Source organism: Saccopteryx bilineata, chromosome 4, assembly GCF_036850765.1.
Source record: "Saccopteryx bilineata isolate mSacBil1 chromosome 4, mSacBil1_pri_phased_curated, whole genome shotgun sequence".
Taxonomy (NCBI): Eukaryota; Metazoa; Chordata; class Mammalia; order Chiroptera; family Emballonuridae; genus Saccopteryx; species Saccopteryx bilineata.
In genome coordinates, this window is record NC_089493.1 from 54,842,924 (window position 1) to 54,867,883 (window position 24,960).

At 52.2% G+C, this 24,960-nt stretch overlaps 1 protein-coding gene across 1 annotated transcript in view; it reads left to right on the plus strand.

The window, feature by feature from the left end:
* The first annotated feature begins 609 nt into the window (after positions 1–609).
* RBPMS2 (RNA binding protein, mRNA processing factor 2) overlaps positions 610–24,960 on the plus strand; it is a 29,163-nt gene continuing 4,812 nt past the window's right edge. The window contains exons 1-6 of the mRNA XM_066274023.1: positions 610–827; positions 18,410–18,487; positions 19,080–19,118; positions 20,459–20,521; positions 20,789–20,939; positions 21,424–21,572. Coding sequence (XP_066130120.1) covers positions 735–827; positions 18,410–18,487; positions 19,080–19,118; positions 20,459–20,521; positions 20,789–20,939; positions 21,424–21,572 — 573 coding nt within the window. The 5' untranslated portion in view covers positions 610–734. The remainder of the gene's footprint in view (positions 828–18,409; positions 18,488–19,079; positions 19,119–20,458; positions 20,522–20,788; positions 20,940–21,423; positions 21,573–24,960) is intronic.

Here is a 24,960-nt window from a genome sequence, read left to right on the forward strand (position 1 = left end):
GCCCCGCTCGGGAGCCCCGTGCGTGGGGAGGCTGGGGTGGCAATGCCAAAGTACGAAGGAGCGCCGGTGTCCCGCACCCAGCTCCACACCCCGCAGGCTGGGACAGCGAGGTACGCGCGGCCCCTTTAAGAAAGTTCGCTGGGCGAGTTCATCAAAGTTTAAAAACTTGTGGAGAAAGGAAAAGGGGAAAGAAGAGAAAGGGAAAGAGACAACGAGAAAGAGGGGGAAAAGCTCCGCCGGGGGCTAGCGCGCCGCGGCCCGGCCAGGGCGAGTCCACAGTGGGCGGCGGGGATTGGCTGCGCGTTCCCCCGGAGACCGCGAGGAGGGCGGGGGGCTGGCCCGGCCCCAGCTGAGGCCGGTTCCGGCCCCCGCCCCCCGCCACCGCCCGGCGCCCGCCCCCCGCCGCCGCCGCCGCCGCCGCCGCCGCCGCGGGCGCACTCGGCGGTCGCAGTGAAAAGGCGGAGGCGGCGGCCGCTCCGGCTCGGCTCCGGTTCCCAGCGCCTCCCCCGCCGCACCCCCTCCCCTCCTCCCGCACCCGCCAAACTTGATGTGACCCCAGCCCGACGCCGCGGCCACCCCTCTCACCGCCCCGCGCGCCCCCCACCGCTACCCCGCCCCGCACCCCCGGAGCGCACCGCTCACCGCGCCCCCTCCCACCTCCTCGCCCGGGCCCGGCGCCGCGCTCGCCCTCCGCATTCCCTTCCTCTCGCCACCCCCACCCCACCCCCCGCACCATGAGCAACCTGAAGCCGGACGACGAGCACAGCACCGGCACCGGCACCGGCACCGGCACAGGCTCGGGCTCCGGCGGCAACCTGGAGGAGGAGGTGGGTCTGCGGCCCCGGGACTTGTCGGGTGAAGTGCACGCGGAGGTGGGCGGGGGAAACGGCGCGCTGCGCCGGACTGGCCGTCGTTCCTGGAGCCTTCCCGCCGCTGCCCTTCGGCTGGGAGGATGGCCTGCGGGCGGGGGTGTACGGCCTGGACTGCCCCGCTGGGCGGGCATTGTCTCCCGACCTCCCGGGCCGCAGTCCGTGCGTCCCGTAGTGTGCGAGCCGCGCCGCGGCTGCCCCACGCCTGCTTTCCGCGCGTCCCTCGTTTTCCACTCTCCGCCCGGCCTTCTGCCCCCTTCCCTGACGCTCCTCCCGCATGGCCGGGACTCCCGCCTCGGCTGGAAGGAACTGAGAGGGATTAGCGCGGCGGGCGGGCTGCACAGCCCCATGCCCTCTCCACCCTGACCCCTCCCCGTGACCTTGGAGGCTGGGGCCAGCCGCCCGGCACCTTGGTTCACTAGAGCTTAGTCGTGGCGGCTGGACGGCCTTGCCTCAAAGCCCCAGAAACTGGGCTTTAGCAAAGAGGTCAGTCAGCAATTAATTAGAGCTGAGAAGAAGATGCCTAAAGACACTTCCAGGTTCTCCTCCGGTTTTGCCATGACGCCAAGCTGGGACCCCAAAGCTGGCCTGGGTGGGATTCCACAAGTAAGGGCGACACTGTCTTGTTACACCCTCATGTGCTAAGTAAGATGTGAGAGTGTGAGGCGGCTTCGTGGAATCTCCAGCAGCTGGGTAGTTAATGGGATGGTGAAATCGGGGAGGATGTGTGTATGTAAGGAGGGGAAATGGTGGTGAGGTGGTGGATAGGCTATCAGTGAATGGAGACTAGGAGTGGGGCAGGCAAAGACAAAAACTAGTGTGTAAAGGGGACAAGGTTTTTAGATCCCTCAAAGGGCCTCCAGCCTCCGCTGTGTCACTCTAGGGCTCAGAGACCCTTCCTGCCCCGCCCTCCTATGTCTTGCCCAGGAAACCAAGGGCCAGTTATCCACCCTGAGCTCCTTTCCCCTTGGTCTGGGGGCAAAACCGCAGAGCCCCTTGGTGGGGGGCTGGTGTTGCTACCTCCTTCCATTCCAGTGGCGTTGCCGCTGGCCGTGCTATAGGTTTGGTGCAGAATGGCGGCAAGGCCCCACTGCTGGGCTGGGCTGGGCTCCTCAAAGTGGGAGGGATGGTGGGAGGGTCACACTGCCAGCTCCCACTCTTAGCAATTCAGAGGCCTGCTGCCAGCCCTAGTCCACCAATGGCATGACATCTTGAGAATCTAGGTCTAGATTTTGCTTTTTTGAGGGGTAAGGGTAAGAAAGGAATACACAACTTTTCACACTGAAGAGTAGTGAGGGAGGGCCTGACATCTGTCCACTAGTGTGGTATGGGCTCTAATGTGGTGGTGTTTTGGTTCCTGAAGGTCTTGTCTTTCTTGGACCTTGATGCCCACAGGTCCTCAGCTTTGGGGACCTTAACCCCATCCTGACTCTACCTGGTTGTTTAGAATCTCCCCCTGAGAGTTGGGAGAAGGTGACAGGGTTGTGGGTGTGTGTGGGGTGGTGTCTGCTTGGCCTCCTGTGAGCTGAAATTGTGGGAAAGAAGCTGTCTCCTGTGAAGCTGGACAAGGACCCAGAATGCCACTTCTGCTAGGCGATTGACTTAACCAGGGACCTCACAGTGCCAAAGAGGTTGGGCTAACCCTGAGACCTCTTTAGTGAGAAGGGTGAACCGTGTGGCCAATTTCAGATATTGCTCACTTTTTCTAAGTGCCATTTCTGAGAGAGGGCAGAATCCTCAAGAAGTGGAATCCTTGCTGTTCCTTGGGGGTGGAGGTGGCCACAGCACTGTAGTAGTTCAAGGAGTCAGTGCAGCTGGTGGTGTAGGGTCCTGGACTCATGTTTAAAGGTCTAAAACTAAGGGCTGTGAGGATCTCTTGGAGCCCAGTATCTTCTGGTCAGGTAAGCACAAGGATTAGCCCCCTCCCCTGATAAGCCTTCTGAACAGTGGGCCAAGAGCTCTCTTGCTGGTGTTTCATTTTGGACTGGTGGTTTGAGCTGGATGTGGACTACTTCCCTTTAGCTTAGATGCTCCCTAGGCAATTAGTTCTGCAACCCCTGAGAGCCACCCCCTGGTGGCATTAGCAATAGTGATTTACTCTTATAGCTGAGCTGAGCTAGGCTGGCTCTTCCTAGTTGACTATTGGAGATTCACTAAAGCAACCCTAAAAAAAACAAGGAATCTCGGCCTGACCTGTGGTGGCGCAGTGGATAAAGCGACAACCTGGAATGCTGAGGTCGCTGGTTCAAAACCCTGGGCTTGCCTGGTCAAGGCACATAAGGGAGTTGATGCTTCCTGCTCCTCCCCCTGTTCTCTCTCTCTCTCTCTCCTCTCTCTCTAATAAAAATGAATAAATAAAATCTAAAAAAGTAAATAAATAAATAAATTTAAAAAATTTTTAAAACCGAGGAATCTCACTTGTCCACCATAAGACCTGAGTTCCTAAAGATGTTAGAACACTGGAAAGGGGTGGATTTTCACAGTTCCAGGATGCGGTTTCAGGGGGGCTTTCATCTTTGTATACCCTTGACTCTTGACAGTTGTTTAATTTGTATAGCCTGGCTTCTCCCTACTTGACCACCCTACCCATGGGGGCTTCATCCATATCATAAGCATTAGGTTTCTTTTCTGGACCAGGGTCAGGGATATGGGTGAAAGATTACAGGCTGTGAGATGAGAAGGATTTCCTGGGAAGTGATGGAATGTTAGATACAATGGTAGATAAAATAAGGGAAGATCAGCAAGCAATACAGGGATGCCACTGAGAAGCTGGAGGCTGGACCTCTCTAAGATGTGGCTGAGTAGGAGGTTGTTATGTTAGACCTGTGGGTGTGGGAAAGGCATTCCAAGAAGAGAGAGTAGCATAAAAGTGACTGTGAAATCATGTAGCTTGTTCGGGTGACTACCAGAAGTTTGCTATGTTGCAGCATTAGTTGTGGGTACATTATGATCATGCAAGTTTGGGAGGGAAATTTGCATTTTTTCTACCACTTGGGAAGTAGATTTGTTAGAAGTGTTGATACCCTTTTAAAGCTAAAGAGGGCAGCCTGACCTGTGGTGGCTCACTGGGTAAAGTGTCGGCCTGGAATGCTGAGGTCGCCGGTTCAAAACCTGGGCCTGCCTGGTCAAGGCACATATGGGAGTTGATGCTTCCTGCTCCTCCCTCTTCTCTCTCTCTCTCTCTTCTCACTAAAATAAATAAAAATAAAATAAAAATATTAAAAAAATAAATAAATAAAGCTAAAGAGGGCAAAGAGGAATTAAGGGGAGGGTCTGCAGGGGAAGAGCTAAGTGTCGGTTTCAATCTAGAGGCTATACCCTACCCTAGGAGGGTCATGCCTGGCGTCCAAGCTCTAGAGCAGGGGTAGTCACCTTTTTATACCTACTGCCCACTTTTGCATCTCTGTCAGTAGTAAAATTTTCTAACTGCCCACCGGTTAGAAATGGTAATGGTGATGCCTGACCAGATGGTGGCACAGTGGATAGAGCATCGGACTGGGATGCGGAAGGACCCAGGTTCAAGACCCCGAGGTCGCCAGCTTGAGCGTGGGCTCATCTGGCTTGAGCAGGGAGCTCACCAGCTTGGACCCAAGGTCCCTGGCTCCAGCAGGGGGTTACTTGGTCTACTGAAGGCCCGCGGTCAAGGCACATGTGAGAAAGCAATCAATGAACAACTAAGAAGTCGCAACACGCAACGAGAAACTGATGATTGATGCTTCTCATCTGTCTCCGTTCCTGTCTGTCTGTCCCTGTCTATCTCTGCCTCTGTAAAAAAAAAAAAAAATTAAAATTAAAATTAAAAAAAAAAAAAGAAATGGTAATGGTGATTTATAAAGTAGGGAAGTAACTTTACTTTATAAAATTTATAAAGCAGAGTTACAGCAAGTTAAAGCATATAATAATAATTACTTACCAAGTACTTTATGTCAGATTTTTGCTAAGTTTGGCAGAATAAATCTTTCTAAAACAACTTACTATAGTTAAATCTATCTTTTTATTTATACTTTGGTTGCTCCACTACTGCCCACCATGAAAGCTGTAACGCCCACTAGTGGGCGGTAGGGACCAGGTTGACTACCAATGCTAGAAGGTGAGGTAATACACCTTCTAGAACCTGCTCAGGGCAGGCTTGCCTCCGATGCTCCTCAACCTCAGTCCCAAGCATGGCCTGTCTTAGTGATTCTTGAGGGACAGCTAGGCAGTACAGTGTTTCTGGAGGGGGGGGGTGATTTGAAAACATTCTATTTTGAAAATGGAGACTTGACTTTCATAATACAAGATAATACTAAGTTAGAGTAGTTATCCTAATGGGAGGGTAGTATTTGGAATCTTGGGGTAGAGGATTGAGTTTCCAAGAGTTAAAGAAGTTTTATGTCAGCCTAATGGTAAACTATAGAAAGACAGAGATTAATGGCAGCTAAGGGGGTGACAGTTTGTTTGACTTGAAGATTTTGGTTTCTTGCTGTCCTCTCCTTTTTTCATGGGGACCCATTTTTGCTTGTCCATTGTGTTTGCTATGGCTGTGCCAAGGCCTAGTATTCCTGGGTCCATATGTGTTCTCTAGGGCAGTGGTTTTTTAACTTTTTAAACTTAGGGACCTGTGAAAATAGAATTATTTGGGGATTAAGGCAGAAATCATCTTGAGCATACGCAAATTTGACTAAGATTATTGAGTCTTTAATCTTTATACAATGTCAGGGTGGTTAACTCTTCCAAAGCCCAGCACAAAATTTCTGGTGGACTAGTCCCCTAACCAGCAGTTAAAACTACTGTTCTGGGTGTGGGGGTGTCTCTGAGGAACCAGCCATATCCCTGGCCCATCCTAGCTTATGATTTCTCCATCATAAGCTTTTGACAGAATCTTGTGCTCCGTCTGCAGGCTTTTGCTGGTTTAAGGGAAGAGGGGCTGTCTATGCTTCTGAGGTTTTACCAGGAAACAGGACCCAGGCAGGTAGATTCAGGCAGATGCTTCCTGGGTATTGTGTATGTGTCCCCTCTGCTCAAGTAACCTATGGAAGAAGCTGTCCTAATAATAGTAAGCTCATATATGTGTTTGTGCCAGGCAGTGCTCTAAGTACTTTACCATTTGAACTCCTTCAGCTCTCACCACAGCCCTGTGAATTTCTTACATCATCATCCTCGTTTCATAAATGAGGAACAGACAGAGAAGTTAGATGACTTTCATGTAGCTGGTGAGCAGGTGAGGGGATTTGAACCCAGAGTTTGTTCTTCACTACACTATACCTGCTGTTCTGTTTTATATTAGGGTTTTTGGTGAGACTTAGAGGCAGGGGGAGAAAAAGTCCTACAACTAAAGTTTTTGAAGCCTGAACTTTGGGTGATGTCAGGGTCTGGATGGAAGCTCAGAGACTGGCCCCAGGCTAGTCCCTTTGGTCTGGGGACATCCGAGGTTGGGTGGGGGGCTGTCAGCCCCTGCCGGAGCAGCATTTTATCACGGATATTGTTTAGAATTGCCATCTCGTGGTGATGATAAAAATCAGAACGAGTCATTTTTATTTTTCAGTTCTCCACAGACAGTGTGCTTGCTCCCTTGTTGCCTGTACCAGGGTTGACCGCCTTCACACACCCCTTGGTGCCCTGCTGCTTTGGGCATCTAACTAAAGAAACCATGTTGGCTGTAGAGGGACTGTCTGCCATTTGGGGAGGGGCCATTCTCTTGGGTCTACTTATCTCCTCCTTCCCTGCACAAAGGTAGCCTGGCTAGTTTGCCCCAGTAAGAACCAGCTTCTCAGTCTCATTCAGCATTTGGACATCTGACTTCTCGTCCCCTTCTTCAGTGGGCAGCTGGCGTCTGCTGTAATAGAGGCAGGACATGAATTGCAGGGTGCTATATTTTCCATTGGACCTCCAGGCAGGCCTGAGAGTTGGAGGCCAGGAGGGGCCCTTCCGCCTGCCCTGGTAGCTGAGTTACTGGTCCAGGACCACCCACCTCTTGTTAGAGCTGAACAAGAGTGTTAGAGAGCCTCTGCCGTCCCCTGACCATGGCTGCCTGAGAAGGGCCCTCACAGCCCTGGCAGAGCCGTGAGGCAGTGCAGCCGAGCCCATCACTGTACTTCAGAAATCATGCTGCTGTGAGGTGGGCAGTGCAGGCTGCCCATGAAGTTCCACATGCCAGAACCCCCATCTGTCTGCCCCAGGGCCGAGCACAGACTCCTTGCTTTCTGTTCCTTCTCTATTCTGTCCTTGGGTGAAGAGAATAAGGTTGCCTCCAAGATGTGCCAAGGCTAGACAGGTGGCAGTTATTGTTGGGTCCTCCCTTCCTGAAGAGTCGGTCCAGTGTTGAATCCATCTGTGCTGGGGGCCTCTGGAGTACAGCAAGGGATGGGTAGAGTGGGAGGGTCTGCCTAGACCCATCTGCCATGGCCTTTAGTCATTTATGGATGACTGAGCGGAAGCCCGTGGCTGTCACAAGTCATCAAGGTCGTCTGTATAGTTCTGAACAGGACCCACAGGATTCTTGACTCTTGGGGAGAAAGTAGGGCCTGACCTGGACCAGGCCATGGGATTAAGTGTCTGCAGTACCTAGCTTCTCTTGGGTAGAACCAACCTACCCCTCCCCAAGTAGGCTTTTACTTTGCTGGGTTGGAGTCAGGAGAAGTTATTAGAATATTGAAACCATTTTTGAGAACCTGTCACAGTGAAGGCTGTGAAGAACTTCTAACCATACTTGTCCCTGTTCTTGATGGGTAACTGGCTATATCCAGGCACAGCTGGGGAAGGAGAGATCCTCGTGAATTTGTGACAGGGGAGCTCCAGACCAGAATGCAGCTGCCATTCCCGAGCAGAGACCCTCTCCCAACAGGAGCATTACTTTAGGAAACATCTCTTATCAGGCGTCTTCTGCCTCAGTCAGATGATGGGCTGTGTGGTGGGCTTAGTGCTGTGTGTTCACGTTACGGAGGGTTCACACTGAAATAACGTCATGTGGCTTAAGGGTTGGAGGTATTGATTTTGGAGCTGGGAGAGGGGTGTAAGATTCCCCTTGGCCAAAGCCTTGAATCTGTGGAGTGGTATGTGGCAGTGGTGACAACTGCAACCCTTGCCAGGTACAGGAGACAGGCAGTAGATCTGCACCGGCTGAGCACACAGCACCAGGAAGGATGGGAGGTGTGTGACAGAGAAGGGGAGGGAGCCTCGCGCAGGGGGGCCTGGTGCCGGGGACTCACAACAAGATGGTAAGCCTGTTTCTGGAGCTAAAAGTAGCTTGGGGTGTGGGGTCTGAAGCTTTCTTATTGAATACTTGATACAAGTCAGCCCAACCACAAAAAGAATAAAATATTTTAAAAATAATAAAAATAAAAATATCTATGCCACCTTGTCTCTCCCTTTAGAGAACTTCTTATCACCCCAGCTTGATTCCCCTCCCTTGTACACACACACAAAGTCTTGGACACATTGCAGGCTATGGGGGAAGAGCCCCAACTTCCCAGGACCTTGGACTTGATCTGCAGCTCTGCCACTGGCTGCCAGGCATCTAGCCCTGAGCTGGTTTCCCCATCTGTGAAATGGGCCAGTATCGCTCTGCCTATCACATCAAGAGCCTGCCAGGCTCACATGCCAATGGTAAGCGCGAAAAAACTGGGAGCTACAAAGTGCTGCCCAGATGAGGTGTGAGAACCAAGCCCTGACAATACGTGATTTGGGGTTGGAATTTGCAGGGACAGGCACAACACTGGAGCAGACCCTAAGCCTGGGACTTCACACCAAATTAGACTGTGATGGCAGCACTGGCGTCCTGGCCTGGGAGCTGAGCAGCCCAGAGCTCCTTAGAGCAGTGGTCCCCAACCCCCGGGCCGCGGACCGGTACCAGTCCGTGGGCCATTTGGTACCAGTCCGCAGAGGAAGAATAAATAACTTACATTATTTCCGTTTTATTGATATTTAAGTCTGAACGATGTTTTATTTTTTTAAAAATGACCAGATTCCCTCTGTTACATCCAAGACTCACTCTTGACGCTTGTCTCGGTCACGTGATACATTTATCCTTCCCACCCTAAAGGCTGGTCCGTGAAAATATTTTCTGACATTAAACCGGTCCGTGGCCCAAAAAAGGTTGGGGACCACTGCCTTAGAGGAAGCCAGGGAAGCACTGCGGTTCTGGGAGCATGTGAGTCCCGGTTCCATCTACTGCTGGCTGTGTCGGCTTGCTCTTTATCCCTATGCCCTTGTTCAGCCCTTATAAGTCCTGGGTCTGCGGCCCATGTCACCACATTCCATCCACCTCTCGTCAAGTGGCCTCACTCACAGGGACTTCTTTCCCCCGGGAGGGATAAGAGTGATCTGTTGGTGCCAAGCCTAAGCATGGGACCCAGGCAGAAAACTCTGCCCCCCTACCCCCTACATATATACACAAAATAAAAGTCCTGGCCACTGAGATCTTTGCATGGGAGAGTGTGACTGCTCTGAGCTTTCTTTTAGGTAACCCCAATACTGCCTCAGCAGAGACCCCTCGCAGACCCCCGGGCCCAACTTTGCCCAGGGTCTGACTTCTGACTTCTACTCTCCTACACCCTCGTTCTCTAACCCCTTCACCACTGTCTTTGTCAACTTGTGGGCAGAGGAACATGCTTAAGCTGTGAGCAGATGGAGGACATCTTCTCCTGATTCCTGGTACCTTAAAAGGTAGGGTGTGAAGGACCCTAAGACTGGCCCATCCCCCTTTACTGCTGAGACAGTGGAGGAAGTCATGAAGCCACCTGCCTGGCTGGGCTGGGACTTCAAACCCCTTGACAGTTGCCTTGACAGTTTTCTTTTGTGCCCATGTCTGGCCAGCAGGACACACGTTTGCCGAGCAGGACGGTGAACCCGAGTCACCTGTATCGGTTCTCCATAGGGTCTCTTTCCCTTGGAGGAGCCAGAGCAGAGCTGGGTGTGATGATGGCTGGTACAAGTTCAAAAGGGATCTTTAGTATCTTTAGATCAGGAAAGCTGTAAGGTGTATATAATTCAGGCTATAGCTCATGAAGCCTGTGGACTGGCTGGTGGGAAGCCAGGTGACCTGGGTTCAGTCTTCCTAGAGCTACATGTGCCCAGTTGTCCTGTCCGGGGAGCTCGAGGGGGCTCCCACCCCCACACCCCCTAGTCGGTGGGGCACAAGGCTACACTCAGTTGCTGGAAGTTTGGTAGTCTGTCATTTTTCCCTTTGACCTCCCTAAAACTGACCCTGATCATCCAGTAGGATCCCCATTCAACCTTCTGTGAGGGGCTGGTTCTGCCTTCATAGCTCAGAAGCTGAAGGCCACCTACCTGTCCTCGGGTGCCCAAGGCTGACTACCCTAGGGTCTGAGTGGATTGGTTGTGTGAGATTATGGTCTGCAAAAGAGCTTTCACTCATGAGCATCTGGGGACACTGGGTCTACTTCTGACATATCCAGGATGACCACAAGCAACTTGCTGGACCCCTCATCTAAAAATAAGGTTTCTTTGAGCTCAGATATATTCTATTCTACATTTCAGTTGCTGCTGAGGGCTGGAAGCTAGGGAAGGATGTGGGAGGGGCTTATAAGAGGCTTGTTTTTCCCTTTTTGGATTCCACCCCCCCCCTTCTTTAAGTGGTGTTTTCCATCCAGATGACATGGTGAGAGTTCACACTAGGCAGCCAGTAGGCGGGGAATAGGAGCAAGTACATTATTTGAACATTTTGATGGAGTGGCCAGTTGAAACATTTTTTCCTTTCCAAACTGAATTCTAACTTTCAGAGATGCTAAGAGAATGCTGCAAAGAATCAATTTTCAAATATCTTTATTTCTTTGGTAGAATGTTCTATTGCCTAGAGTTGCGATTCCCAAGTGTGTCTTTCCTTGAATCCCAGCCTTGTGGGGCAGGGATTTAGGGAGTGTTTGTGGTGGATCTGTGGCACTTGTTTGAGAGTGGAATGAGGGAAGAGCGGAGAGTGGCTCTGATGTTTTTCTGCCTCAGCATCCTTAGTGGGGAAAGGTTCATCCTCCAGGCAGGTGGACCCTGAAGTCCAGGCTGCTGTTTCGAAGATGACCAGGCTAGGGTAGGAAAAAGACTGTGGTTGTCCTTCAGAGTCAGAGGAGAGGAGGGTCTGATATCCATGGAAAGCTGTGTTTGCCTTTTTCGTCTCTGATAAAAGCTGGAACTTAAGGAGCCTGTATCCTGAGCACAGTACTCTGCTGCCGCCCTTAACTGAGAAGTTGAGTGCTTAATGCTCAATGTGAAGGAGGTCTTTTGTGTTGAAAGATTGGGTCAAGTTAGGGCTACAGAGTCCGCCCTCAGCATCAGGCCTGCCCCTCCCCTTGCGGAGAGGCACCCACCTGGGTGGGAGCAGAGCGGCCAGGACCCTAGCCTGGCCTCCGACTGAGTGTGGGGTCCTCTTCACTGGGGAGGGAGGGCTCAGTGGTTCCCGCTGACCCCGCACCCCAGTCCTGTTCCACACGGGGGCTTTGCTCAGCTGCTTTTCTCCTTGTATAGCACCCACCCCCTCCTCCTTCCCTGCCAGCCCCTTCCTTTAGTTTCCGCGGGGCCCCTGCTTGTGCCCTGGGGTGGGGGAGCCTGAGCAGGCGCTATCAGGAAGCAGGCCTGGCTTGGGGACACCTGAATGCAGGTCTGTCTGCCCATTGGAGTGTCCAGAGTCAAGGGAGATGTCCCTCTGGGCCAGTAGAAATTGATCAGTGTCCTGTCTGAAAGCTTTTTCCACAGAAACCTGAGAGATAATATTTGAGGTGAAGGCACCGTGAAAATGGGCCAGTTCTACACCCTCATTTTACATATGAGGAAACTGAAGTTCGGAATCGGAAGGAGACAGAGCCTTGGGTGTCATTGTCACCTTGCTTTTAAAGGCTTTGGTTTGATTTTATTTTATTTTTTCTTAGAATCTTTAAACAGATTTCAGTTTGTCTGATAGAGGAGCATCACTGACACAGAGATATGAGTGAGTTTGTCAGAGAGCCTCTCCCTGCTTCTCTTTTTCCTATAAAAAGTGAGCTCTTACCTTGAGGCTGGGGAAGGCTGCCGAGAGGAGAGGGACACCCAGATGATGACCTGCATGGAGGGGAGGACTGGTCATCCCCGGAGCCTGCCCCTCTGTCTGGCTGGGATTAGACAGTGTGGTTGAGAGGCACCTTGTAAACCTCTCTGTGGGAGGGGCATCCCCACCCCAGGGGCCTCAAGAATAAGGCTGAGGATAGGAGAGTGCCCCTTCCCATGCTGCTCAGATACCGTCTTCTCTGCCCCTCCCCTGGAGCACTGGAAGTGAGAGTCAGGGGCCACCGCTGGAGGAGGTGAGGAGTGGGCAGGTGGTGGGTGGGAACCCTTAGGCCAGGCGTGGCCAACAGTTTTTGCCCCAGGGCCAGATTAGAAAGAAAACTTTTTTCATGGGCCAGACGAAATATTAAAATTTTTAAAATGTTAAATACAACAAAGATTTAAGTAAATAAAATTTTATTATGTAATTATTATGTAAGTGAGTGAAAAAAATGTTAATATCCAATATTTTAATAAAAATATATTTTAATAAAATATAATTATATACCATATAAATATCCAAACTGTATCGCAATCAATCGAAATAATATTTAATTCACAGAATGAGCTTGAAGGGGTTATTTCGCAAATACAACAATTATTTTGTTTTACAAACAGCCTGGACACGTTTTCAGTTATCAACTGCAGCTATTGTCTATGCTACAATGCCACTTGATTCAGCACCTTGACCACAAAAATACTGAATTGTTTGACCTTGGCTGCGCACTGGCAAACTCCGCCTAAAAGAATGTGGGTTTCACATTGCCGCTAAACGTCAAACAGTTCGTATCGAGTACAGACACGTACAAAAGTTGTAAATCTTTATAATGGAATTATTTTTAAAAATAAAGAAGTATTGCAAATCCATTCGACCAATTATTGGAAGTTAACCCTAGATTAGTCACACACGGAATTCTTTCCAGCGTATCACTATCTCCTTAAATATCTCAATTTCCAATAATCAAAGATGCTTCCGCTTCTGAGTAGCTCTGATTTTAAAGTAGCGGAGAATATTAAAAATTTAATCACGGGCCGCATAAACTCATTACGCCGGCCGTGTGTTGGCCATGCCTGCCTTAGGCACTCTAGGTCTCTAGGTCCAGCTGGAGCTGGATGGAGAGAGCCCAGGAAGTCTGCCAACCAGTGATAGCCTGTGAACTTCGCAGAAAGGGCTGTACCCCCCACCCCCCTGCTCCTAGTAACCTAAGAGGAAGACATGTAGCAGGACTTGTGTAAGGAAAGAACCACCTCGGGAGCCCCCAAAGCCTTGCTCACAGAGTGACCACTTGAGCTAGAAGGCCAGTTGGTTCCCCCAGGCAGGCTGCTCCTAACAGCAGTGAAGGCCACACAGCCATGTCTGTGATGTCCTATATGGTGGGATGCCTCTCTGGCCAAGTTCTTGGTCCATATTGAATTTGCTACTTCCAGTGGCTTCCATTTGAAAAGCTGTTCCTCAGCATGTTTCTTCTGTAACTGGCTTCTAAGGATTCTTCATCTATTCTTTATTTCTCCCCCAATACCCACTACCCCATTCCAGGCAGATATTCCAGTTGTGCTAAGAGTATGGCTGTGGTCCAGTACCATCTGCTCATACTTCCCATTGAAGGTGGTCATGTCTTTTTATTTCGATTTTTTAGATGAGAGGAGGGGAGATAGTGAGACAGACTCCCACATGCACCCCTGCCAGGATCCACCTAGCAAGCCTGACTGGGGCCATGACTGGGGCCATGCATGAACCAATCAAGCCACTGGCTGCGGGAGGGAAGAGGAAGAGAAGGGAAAGGGGGAGGGAGAGAGAAACAGATCAGATGGTCGCTTCTCCTGTGTGCCCTGACTGAGAATCAAACTGGGGACATCCATATGCCAGGCTGATGCTTTGCCCACTGAGCAACTGGCCAGGGCCTGAAGATGGCCATTTTATTTTATTTATTTATTTATTTTACAGGGACAGAGAGGGAGTCAGAGAGAGGGATAGATAGGGACAGACAGACAGGAACGCAGAGAGATGAGAAGCATCAATCATCAGTTTTTTCATTGCGACACCTTAGTTGTTCATTGATTGCTTTCTCATATGTGCCTTGACCATGGGCCTTCAGCAGACCGAGTAACCCCTTGATCAAGCCAGCAACCTTGGGTCCAAGCTGCTGAGCTTTTTTTGCTCAAGCCAGATGAGCCCGCGCTCAAGCTGGCGACCTCAGGGTCTTGAACCTGGTTCCTTCCGCATCTCAGTCCGACGTTCTATCCACTGCGCCACTGCCTGGTCAGGCTGATGATGGCTATTTTAAAAGGGCAGTGGTTGCTTTCTACATTCCAGGACAGCAGAAGATAATCCCTTGGGTTGTGTGGATACTTCTGGAGAGAGAGGGAGTGTACGGAAAGAAAGGGCCAGGTAAATGAATTTGGTGACTACTGGTATCCTGGGATTGTGGGAACACCTTTTATGCCCCCTCAAATACTGAAAACATTTATGTTGAATTTTTATAAGTTTGTGGAATAGGCAAGACATGGTTTCTTTGGTTTACCTTTCCATCTTGGTATCAACCAGCTGTTGGTGTCTGCACCCACCCCTGTGAATATTGGCCCTATTGCCAGGAGGCTAGCACCAGCAAGTGGCACGAGAGGTGGTCTCCAGTGCTGGCCTGGGATGCAGGACTCGTTGACCAGGCCTTAGAGATGTAACTGTTCGTTTCTGTCCCTGCCATCCCTAGAGGGTCCTGACCGTGCGGTCAGCTTGCTTTGTCCCCTTCCGATTCCGAACCTCAGTTTCCTCATATGTAAAATGAGGGTGTAGAACTGGCCCATTTTCACAGTGCCTTCACCTCAAATATTACCTCTCCTGAAAGAGGATAAAAGAATCCAGGGACTGCCTAAGATCATCTCCCCCATGTTGCTAACTTCAGACAGGCTCAGAATTGACCCAGCCTCACTAGGCACTTATAAATAAATGGCTCGTGGTACCCAACTGGTGAGGTTTTCATGCAGGTAACCCCTGGAGTTCCAGGAGCCCTAAGTGAACGCACATTTTGCTGAGCCTCCTGTGTGCCAGGCATGGAATAAGGTGAACCCTTCTTCTCAGAGGTAGTTGGTATCCATGTTGTACAGATAAAGAAACAAGAGTCAGAGACATGAGGCATCGTCCCCAAGCCAAGCCTGAAGCTGGGGTGCAGACTGCAGCCTAACTAAAGCCTCTTGTCTTTCCCACTTGTCACATTACTCTGCCATGCTGGGCTGCATCGGTCTCTGGCTGGGAGTTTCTCTGGAAGGACTGAGGTGCGTAGAAACAGTGGAGGTCCAGGCCCTGGCCGGTTGGCTCAGCGGTAGAGCGTTGGCCTAGCGTGCGGAGGACCCGGGTTCGATTCCCGGCCAGGGCACATAGGAGAAGCGCCCATTTGCTTCTCCACCCCTCCGCCGCGCCTTCCTCTCTGTCTCTCTCTTCCCCTCCCGCAGCCAAGGCTCCATTGGAGCAAAGATGGCCCGGGCGCTGGGGATGGCTCTGTGGCCTCTGCCCCAGGCGCTAGAGTGGCTCTGGTCGCAACATGGCGACGCCCAGGATGGGCAGGGCATCGCCCCCTGGTGGGCAGAGCGTCGCCCCCTGGTGGGCGTGCCGGGTGGATCCCGGTCGGGCGCATGCGGGAGTCTGTCTGTCTCTCCCTGTTTCCAGCTTCAGAAAAATGCAAAAAAAAAAAAAAAAAAAGAAACAGTGGAGGTCCAGATGAGGAGGCCTGACTCTAGGTACTTTGGAGGCTAGGTTTGAGACTCGGCTCCCTTCTCTGAAGTTTTATGGAGTCCAAGTGAGGAGTCAGCTCAAACGGTGGAAGTGATCTGAAGCCAGGGGTCCTAAGGGCTGTGTAGGGCTTCGGAGGAAGGAAGGGGAAGTGAGGAAAGAGAAGGATGTGAAGGCTGAGAGCCGTCAGTTGAGGAACAAGGCCGGGGAGGCCTGAGAGGCAGCACAAGCCTCTGGAGCTTGTCGGGGACCTGGAGGGGACGGGGCTGCAGCAGGGCTGGCGGGTGGCTGTCCTCTCGACGTGCAGCTGATCAGCCTGCTGAGCCCAAGCTTCCTTCCCTCCACCTTGGTTTGCCAGTTTCTTCTTGTTCTGCTCCTGTCACTCCAGCTTTGCTTGTCATCCTAAACCAGTGCTTAAGGAAAGGACCAGCTACTGAATGGGTGTAGGGCAACACGTGACCCACCCCTGAGGCTAACGAGGCCACCCAAGTGCTGCTCCGTCTGTCCCCACGGCTGGATGGTTTGCTGATGGGACAGATGAGTGAGTCTGGGTGCCTCGGTCTTACCCAGCCCTGCTCCTTGATGAACTAAGCTGCAGGAGCCCTTTCTGGGTCTCTGTTTCACTGTCTGCACAAAGGGATTGGCAGGGGTCCCGCCATCTGCTGTGGTGGCTAGGATCAAGTAAGACCTAGAGAGACTAGTCAGGCCAGGTTTCCTGTGACTTAACTTCTCAGACTTTGATCCCAGCAAAGGGCCTGTGACCTGGCAGACAAGGACCCACCACCTCATCCATAACTGCCGTGGCCTCAGCTTGTTTCCTGAGAGGTGGCTAGGGACAGGATGGGAATGATATTGTAGCCCTTTGAACACTTCAGAGCCTAAAAGATGGAAACCAGAAGAAGAGGCTGGAAACATCTGGCCCAGAGGGAAGGCTGGAAACAAGGATCTGAGCTGGGAACGAGGGAAAGATCCCCTGTACTCCCCCCTCCCCCACCCAAGCAGGAAACTTTGTGCTGAGAACTTGCTATTTAAGGGGGCCTCTGGGGAGGTCTGGCCAGAAAAGAGCCGTTTGAGGACTAGTTTAAAATTAGCTGGGGTGAAATGGGTGGCCCCTGGGGAGAAATGAGGCGAAAGTTTCTGTGGGGTGGCCCTGGTGCTGTGCCTTTGACCCAAACCGCGTCCTGCCATCCCAGGAAGAAACAGAGATCCAGGTCCACTAGCAGGGCCCGAGCTGGGTGTGCTCCTTCAGCCCGTCCTCTGGACATGAGCTGGAAGCCCGAGTCCGGGCTCTCAGAAGCAAGTATCATCTCTGCCAGCCCAGAGACGTCCCAAGTCTGCTGCCTTTAAAAGCTGTGTGTCCTGAGCAAGTCAATTCCTTTCCGGGGATTACATTAAAATTCAAGAGCTTTCCATCAAGGGCAGAGAATATAGAGGGTGGTTGCCCTCTGGGGTCCAGAGGCTCAGTTGAGCCCACCCTGGAGCCTCATTTGTCCAGTTTCTCCCAGGTGCTTCTGGGAACAGGGCAGCACTCGAATACTGCGTGTACAGGGACGCAGAACTGCTGGGGTTGTGCGGTGTGCGGTGTGCAGAACCTTCACCCCAGGCCTGGGAGCAGAGGCACATCTGGTTAGGGAAAGGCATTACTAAAGGGGAACGGTGCACCCTAAATGGCAGTGGTATCCTTCTTGGCAAAAACTCATGTGAGTGAAGAAGCTTGTCCTTACCCATTTTTTATCAGGCATGGCCTGGGAGTCATTCTCATGGGGCTGAGGATGGTGATACTGGTTACTAGTAGCGATCCATGCTCATTTCCTTAGCCATTCCTGGCTCTGGTGTGATGTGTGTGGGTGTTTTGGGTGTAACTTTGCCTGGCTGCTTCAGGTTTCCTGATTCAAGCTGTAGTCTATGAAAAGGCTGCTGGCTGGGTCCTACAGGCTGTCATGCAATTCAGGAAGTCAGATTTGGCTGGAGTCACGGGATAGACATCTGGTGTCTAGATCTGGCTTTACCACCAATTCATAACCATGCTGAGGGAAAGGCTAGTAACTTACAGCATCATCTGCCGCACTTGAAGCTGGCAAGATCCTACTCATTCTTCAAAACCCACCATAATTGTTCCATCTCTGACTCCTTACTCAGGTCTCTTATCCGGTAAACATTTAGTGCCAGCAGCATACTAGGAGCTGGGCATAGAGGCAAGAATACAACACATTCCCTACCGTTGAAGAGCTTACATCTAGTTTCAGCAGCAGTTCCCAGAAGATGAATGTGAAAGTGGTGGGCTCTCTGTTGAAATCGCTCCAGGGTGTGGCACCGGACTTACGTTCCGTCTACATCTTTGCCTCTGCCCTAAACCAGACAGAGCTCTCAACCTGGGGTCCATGGGCATCTGCAGAAAAATATAAACATTTTAACTTGTGCATTTGGGGGAGAGGGTAAGACTGTAGTTTGCCTCGGATATGAGAGGGGCCCTTGATCTGAAAATGGATCCATGATCTGCGCACTCATTAAATAGGGCTCTCTCCTGGTGGCTGTCATCAGCCGAGTCCTGCACAGAGGCGCTCAGCAGGGGCTTGTGGCGTGACACTGCAGGATGAACCCAGAGAAGGGGACGTGGACAGGAAGGGCTTTGAAAAGTTAACCACTAGGACACTCTGAGTGTTCATTTACCTCAACCTCCAAAGGAGGCCCAGGAAACACTGAATACCTCCCTAAACTCTGGAAGGATTCCAGTTCCTTTCTGAAGGAAGGGCCATCATTCCTGTCCTTCTGTCAGTCTGGCCCTGACCACTCTGGTCTCTGTTCCCAGGTCCGGACACTGTTCGTCAGTGGCCTCCCTGTGGACATTAAACCCAGAGAACTCTACCTGCTCTTCAGGCCGTTCAAGGTGAGTCTGGGCCCAGCCACCCATGGCGGAGCCGAGGGTGGAGGTGAGGAATCAGGAGTGAATCTCTGACCTGGATTGGGCAGCAGGAAGATGTAGAACAGTGTATCTGAAACTGTGATCATAGGCCTGGCTCTCTGTCCTAGTTCTGTTCATTCACATGTTGCTTTCTGTTGATTGCTTAACTGTTCTGAGCCTATTTCCTCATCTGTAAAGTGGGCATGTGGAGAATCTCTAGATTTTGCTGTATAAGTAGTCTCTGAGATTTGGTGTAGCCTTTTCAATTTGCAGTTGAGAAAACTTAACAAGGTAAGGTATGTGTGTCTGGATTACTAAGCTAGTGGAGCAAATGGGAATTTATGCATGAAACGATGACCGCTACCGCGTGATGTCCGCCCATGTGCTACCCATGTGACACAGAATGCAGGGTGCAGAGCGCCCAGCAGTGGCGGAGGTCAGCGTGGGTCAGCTTTGTGAGGGGAGCGAGAATGATACAGGGGAGCACTGGGGGAAACGGTGGGGTGATGTCAGGGGGGGCTGGGACAGCACAGCAGTGGCTCTGACCTTCCCCGTTAATGACTGCCTCTCTCTGCAGGGGTACGAAGGGTCCCTGATCAAGCTCACGTCAAGACAGGTAATTTCTTTCCAAGGTTTTTCTTCCTCCTAGCCCAGCCCAACTGCTGAGCTTGGAACTAAGTCTGTTGCCTTTTCCTCAATCTTTCTGGCAGCTGAGACCTGCTCCCTGTTTCCCATTTCTGTCCTAGGCTGACGAAACAGTGGCCTCCATGGGTCCCCTCTTCTTTTTCTTTTCCTTCTTTTTTTTTTTTTTATTAAAAATTTTTTTTTTTTTGCATTTTTCTGAAGCTGGAAACAGGGAGAGACAGTCAGACAGACTCCCGCATGCGCCCGACAGGGATCCACCCGGCACGCCCACCAGGGGCGAAGCTCTGCCCACCAGGGGGCGATGCTCTGCCCATCCTGGGCGTCGCCATGTTGTGACCAGAGCCACTCCAGCGCCCGAGGCAGAGGCCACAGAGCCATCCCCAGCGCCCAGGCCATCCCTGCTCCAATGGAGCCTTGGCTGCAGGAGGGGAAGAGAGAGACAGAGAGGAAGGCGCGGCGGAGGGGTGGAGAAGCAAATGGGCGCTTCTCCTGTGTGCCCTGGCCGGGAATCGAACCCGGGTCCTCTGCACGCTAGGCCGACGCTCTACCGCTGAGCCAACCGGCCAGGGCTAAAAAAATTTTTTAATTGATTGATTTTAGAGAGGAAGGGGAAAAAGAGAGAGAGACAGGAACATAGATGCGTTCCTATATGTGACCTGATTGGGGATCGAACCAGCAATCTTTGTGCTCCAGGACAAAGCTCTAACCAGCTAAGCATTCCAGCCAGGGCCATGGGTCCCCTCTTCTTACCAGTCAACTCCTGGTCCTCCTTCTCTGAGTCTCAAGAAGCCCAGCCTGGCTTCGAGGCTGAGAACCATAGAAGTGGCTGGGCTCTGGCTCCTGATGCCAGGGGGCTTGGGGGCATTTGGGGTCTGGACTAAAACTTGGCAAAATGACATTGGAGAAGTTTTGAGCTTTTTCCCCTTTATTGAATCTGGAACCTCCCATGCATCTGATATGTTGAAATCACCTTACTTTCTGGAGAAAACACTAGAACTTAATTACTTACATGCATTAAAAAAAACCAAACACGACTTTTACCGAAAGGATGATGTTTAGTGAAGTGAGATGAAGGCTCCGTTGGCATCATTTCCCGCAGTGTGGCACCTGGGTGGGTGGCTTTTGTTGCATAAGAATCTTCTGTTCCAGCTGAACATAGGAAGGAAATAGGCAAGGTTGCTTTTTATTATGTTTTGGGGGCTTGTTGTTTCTGTTTTGGGTGTGTGTGTGTGTGTGTGTGTGTGTGTGTTCCCTGAGGGGTAGATGGGATGTTGGGAGAGATGTAAGAGTGTTCTCTCTTTTTCCTACTAGCCTGTTGGGTTTGTGATCTTTGACAGCCGGGCAGGAGCAGAAGCAGCCAAGAATGCGTTGAATGTGAGTAGGTAAACAGGTCTTCCTCTGACCCACAGACCATCTTTCCATGCCCAAGGAGACGGCCCACAGATGTACCTTATTTCCCAGCCGCCCTGGGGCACAGGCCTTGGCCGTGCTGTCTCGGCCAAACTGTCACTACTCACAAGGCCCAAGCAGTGTGTCCTCTTGGCCCCATGTGGGCAAGTCTTTCAGGCAAGATCTTTTCTGGGAGTGGGCAGGCTGGGTTCTACAAAGTAAAGTCTTTCCCTTCCTTTCCTTCCGGTGTAGGGCATTCGCTTTGATCCTGAGAACCCGCAGACCCTGAGACTAGAGTTTGCCAAAGCCAACACCAAGATGGCCAAGAACAAGCTAATGGCTACGCCAAACCCCACCAGCGCTCACCCTGCCCTAGGAGCACACTTCATCGCACGGGACCCTTGTGAGTGGCACTCAGAGCTGCAGTCAGCTGCCCTGGTACTTTGCCTGAGCTGGGGGCCCCCAGTGGTGTTGCATACAGAGGGCAGACATTGAGATTCTCGTTGGGGGAATTAGTCCGCCCGCCTGCCCCCTTTTGCAGGAGGCTGCTTGCACCCACAGCCATCTCTCTCTATGGGTCCATACTTCTGTCCTCCACTCAGCCTTTGGATGAGCCCCTGAGCCATCAGCCTTGCCCGATTTCCCTGAAGCCTTCTCTGCTTTCTCTTGATTGAGATGGGCAGAGGCCCATCTGTGAGCTTCTCAAAGCAGACGCGACATTCACCGTGCCAGGCCCTGTGGCTTCTGTCCCTGGTCTTGAGGGAGTCTGGCCTGAGTGGGGAGCGTGTGCTTCATCCATAGTGCTGGGTCCCCTTCTCTGTTTGGAATGGGGCTGTGGAAGGGGAGACCAGTGTTCTGATGATGGGGGCTATTGTCTCCCTTTGTAGATGACCTGATGGGGACTGCTCTGATTCCCACGTCCCCAGAGGCCTGGGCCCCCTACCCCCTGTATACCACTGAGCTGACCCCAGCTATCTCACACGCTGCATTTACCTACCCAGCTGCCACTGCCGCTGCCGCCGCCCTGCATGCTCAGGTAAGCTCTCCCTCTGGGGGAGAGGCAGGAAGGGGGAGGATGAGGTTCCAAGTTGGCCAGATTTGGTACTTCCCTGGCTTCTGGACCGTGCATGTCTCCAGAGCTGCTGTCTTCCAAGGCAGTGCCTTTAGGATGTGGGCTCTGACAGAGGGGAGGGAGAGGATGGGTGTGTGAGGCCACCCTGAGGACTTGAGGCGGAGTCCTGAGAGAGACCCAGCCATGGTGCCACCACTGGCCGAACCCCACAGCACCGTACTGCATTCTGCCTGATGACAGAGCCGCGATGCAGATCCCAACCTGAGTGTGGTCTCTAGAGCCCGGCAGCCTGCCTCCCTTTTGTATTTTTTCTGAAGCTGGAAACGGGGAGAGACAGTCAGACAGACTCCCGCATGCGCTGGACCGGGATCCACCCGGCACACCCACCAGGGGGCGATGCTCTGCCCCTCCGGGGCGTCGCTCTGCCGCGACCAGAGCCACTCTAGCGCCTGGGGCAGAGGCCAAGGAGCCGTCCCCAGCGCCCGAGCCATCCCCAGCGCCCGGGCCATCTTTGCTCCAATGGAGCCTTGGCTGCGGGAGGGGAAGAGAGAGACAGAGAGGAAGGAGAGGGGGAGGGGTGGAGAAGCAGATGGACACTTCTCCTGTGTGCCCTGGCCGGGAATCGAACCCAGGACTTCTGCACGCCAGGCCTACACTCTACCGCTGAGCCAACCGGCCAGGGCCTGTGCCTTACATTTTTTTAGTCATCTGGAAAAGGAGAACAATATTATCTGCCTCAGGGTTGCTGGGAGAATTAAATGTCAATACATGGTAACACTCTGCGAGTGTCCCCGTTTTCATGAGACCTGGATGTTCCCCCTCACGGACTGAGCTGGGCAGGTGCGGGTGCGAGCACTGGAGGAGAGAGGCGGGGGGAGCGGGGTGGGGGCTGTGCTCACCGAGCGTCTCGCTGCGTGCTGTGCTCGGGCGGCAGACAAGCAGGTGGTCACTCTGCGAGGCAGAGGCGGGATTGCCAGCTCTCAGGGGGACGGACAGGGCACTGCCAGGCGAGCCCACCTCCACCTCTGATCAATGGGGAAGCGTGACCGGGCCAGGGCGTTGAAAGAAAGAAAACGGGGCTGCCTGGACTTGGCCAGGGCGGCGGAAGGGGACGAGAAGGAAAAGGAAATGAGAAGCCCGGAAGGGAGAGTTCGCAGGAACTAGAAGCTGAGGTGGGAGGAGTTGGGTGCTCTGGCCAAGGGCTAAGTTCCTGTTCATCTTGGTCCTCTGGAGGGCTTAGTGACGCCCGGGTTGCCCAGTTGCAAGATAGAAGGTTCAGATCCTGGGGCTACTACCTAGCAAACCGTTTTCTCCAGCAGGGAAATTCTCCCTGGCCACGGCAACTTTAGATTGTACCAAGGGCAGAGAGTCATTGAACTTGGCCCTGCTCCCCAGCTGCTCAGCACAGACAGCAGGACAACTGACCGGGAGTAGGGAGGTGGTAAAGATCTCCCCCTCGCCCCAAACCGAGGTCTGTGGTGGGCACAGAGCCGTTAGCAGGGAGCGCTGCCCCTCTGTCTCCGACCTGGCACAGGGTGGCAGGCCACATGGTACTCGGCACGTGAGGAGTTTAACTGCTGCGGTCCTCATCTCTGATCCCAGCTTTGCCACCAGTTAGCTGCCTGATCTTCAGCAAGCAGCTCACTTCTTTGCGTCCGTGTCCTCATCTGTAAAATGAGAGGGTTAGACCCGATCGGGTGAAAGGTTCTGCCTCATCAGCTCTGAGACGCTAGGCAGTGACAGTTGTGACAAAGCAGAGGTTGGGAGCCAGGGACAGTAGGTGTGTCCGATTAATGAGGAGAGGCACTTCTTGCCCTTCTTGGGGTGGCCCCCCAGCTGGCTGGGATTGGTGCACTCACACCCCCCTGAGGCCTTCGTGCCCCATGTCGTGTTCCTTCCCAGCTTCCTCCCACCCTCCCACGACTTGTAGTCATTCATTCCAGTCCAACTGCCGCAGTCCAAATCCTGGCTGTCTCTTTCAAAATTTGTGTGACTTTGGGCAAGTTACTTAACCTCTCTGTGTCCCAGTTTCTTTGCAGAATGGTAATAATCATACCTAGTTTATAGGGTTGTACAGAGGGAAGGTTGTGGAAGTACCAGTTGCCATGGCTATTATTTAACATGACCATTGTCTAGTTTCCTCACCCGGGTCCTCTCGGAGGCTGGAGGCCTCATCGTGCCTGAGTTTCTGTCCTTTGGTGTCCCAGGAAAGGGGCTGAAGGCCACCTCAAAAGATAGTAGCACTTTGGGAGAGGGAGACTAATGACAAGAGTCTGGTCCAGGTAGTAACTAATTCTGCCTCTGCTCCTCGCTCTCTGGAAAGCCATTTATTTCCTCAACAGTGAAATATGCTTTTAGGACCAAATGCAATAATAGGCATGAAAACATTTTCCAAGTAGTAGAATTTTTTTCTTTTCCTTTTCCGAGCCCCCTCCCTGCCTCTTTGACAGTGCTGCCTCAGAAGTGGAGGCTGAAATTGCCTAAATGAGACGTGGAAGGTGTTGATCCTAAGGGGATTATTCTGAACCCAGAGGACCAACAAAACTGAGGTTTTTTGTGCCTGGGGGCAAGGAGGTGGCAGCCAAAAGACCAGAGGGGGTGAAAACAGTCCTTCCTTTCTCTCCCAGACGGGCACTCCCTAACTCATTCCTTTTGTCAGTAGCTCAGCCTTAGCCACGGGGACCAGACACCTGTAGGAAAGGGCTGGAAGACCGTTCGTCGCACTCTGTCTGGGCACCAGGCCGTCGAGCTCAACCTTCTGATCCTCTTGATAGCATCTTCTCCTTTAAGAGGATGAGACATGCCAGAGGCGTAGAATGCAGGGGCACACTGGTCTGCCACATGAAGACAGTAGCTGAAAAACAGGAGAAGACCTTGTCCCCTTGTGTCCCAAGGTCTTCTCAGACTGGGACTTTATTTTCCCTCTTTTTTTTTCTTCTTCTTTTTTTTTTTTTTTTTTTTTGAGAGTGAGACAAGGACAGACAGACAGGAAGGGAGAGAGATGAGAAGAATCAACTCATAGTTGCAGCACCTTAGTTGTTCATTGATTGCTTTCTTATATGTGCCTTGACTGGGGGGGGGGGGGTTTCCAGCCAAGCTAGCGACCTTTGGACGTAAGCCAGCGACCATGGGGTCATGTCTATGATCCTGCACTCAAGCTGGTGAGCCCACATTCAAGCTATGTGAGCCCGGACTCAAGTCGGTGACCTCGGGACTTTGAACCTGGGTCCTCCGCGTTCCCGGCTGACGCTCTATCCACTGTGCCACCACCTGGTCAGGCTGTTTTTCATTTCACCTGAGGTAATGGAGGTCTCACCGTGGCTTCCACCACCCATCCTTAAACTGGGTCAGC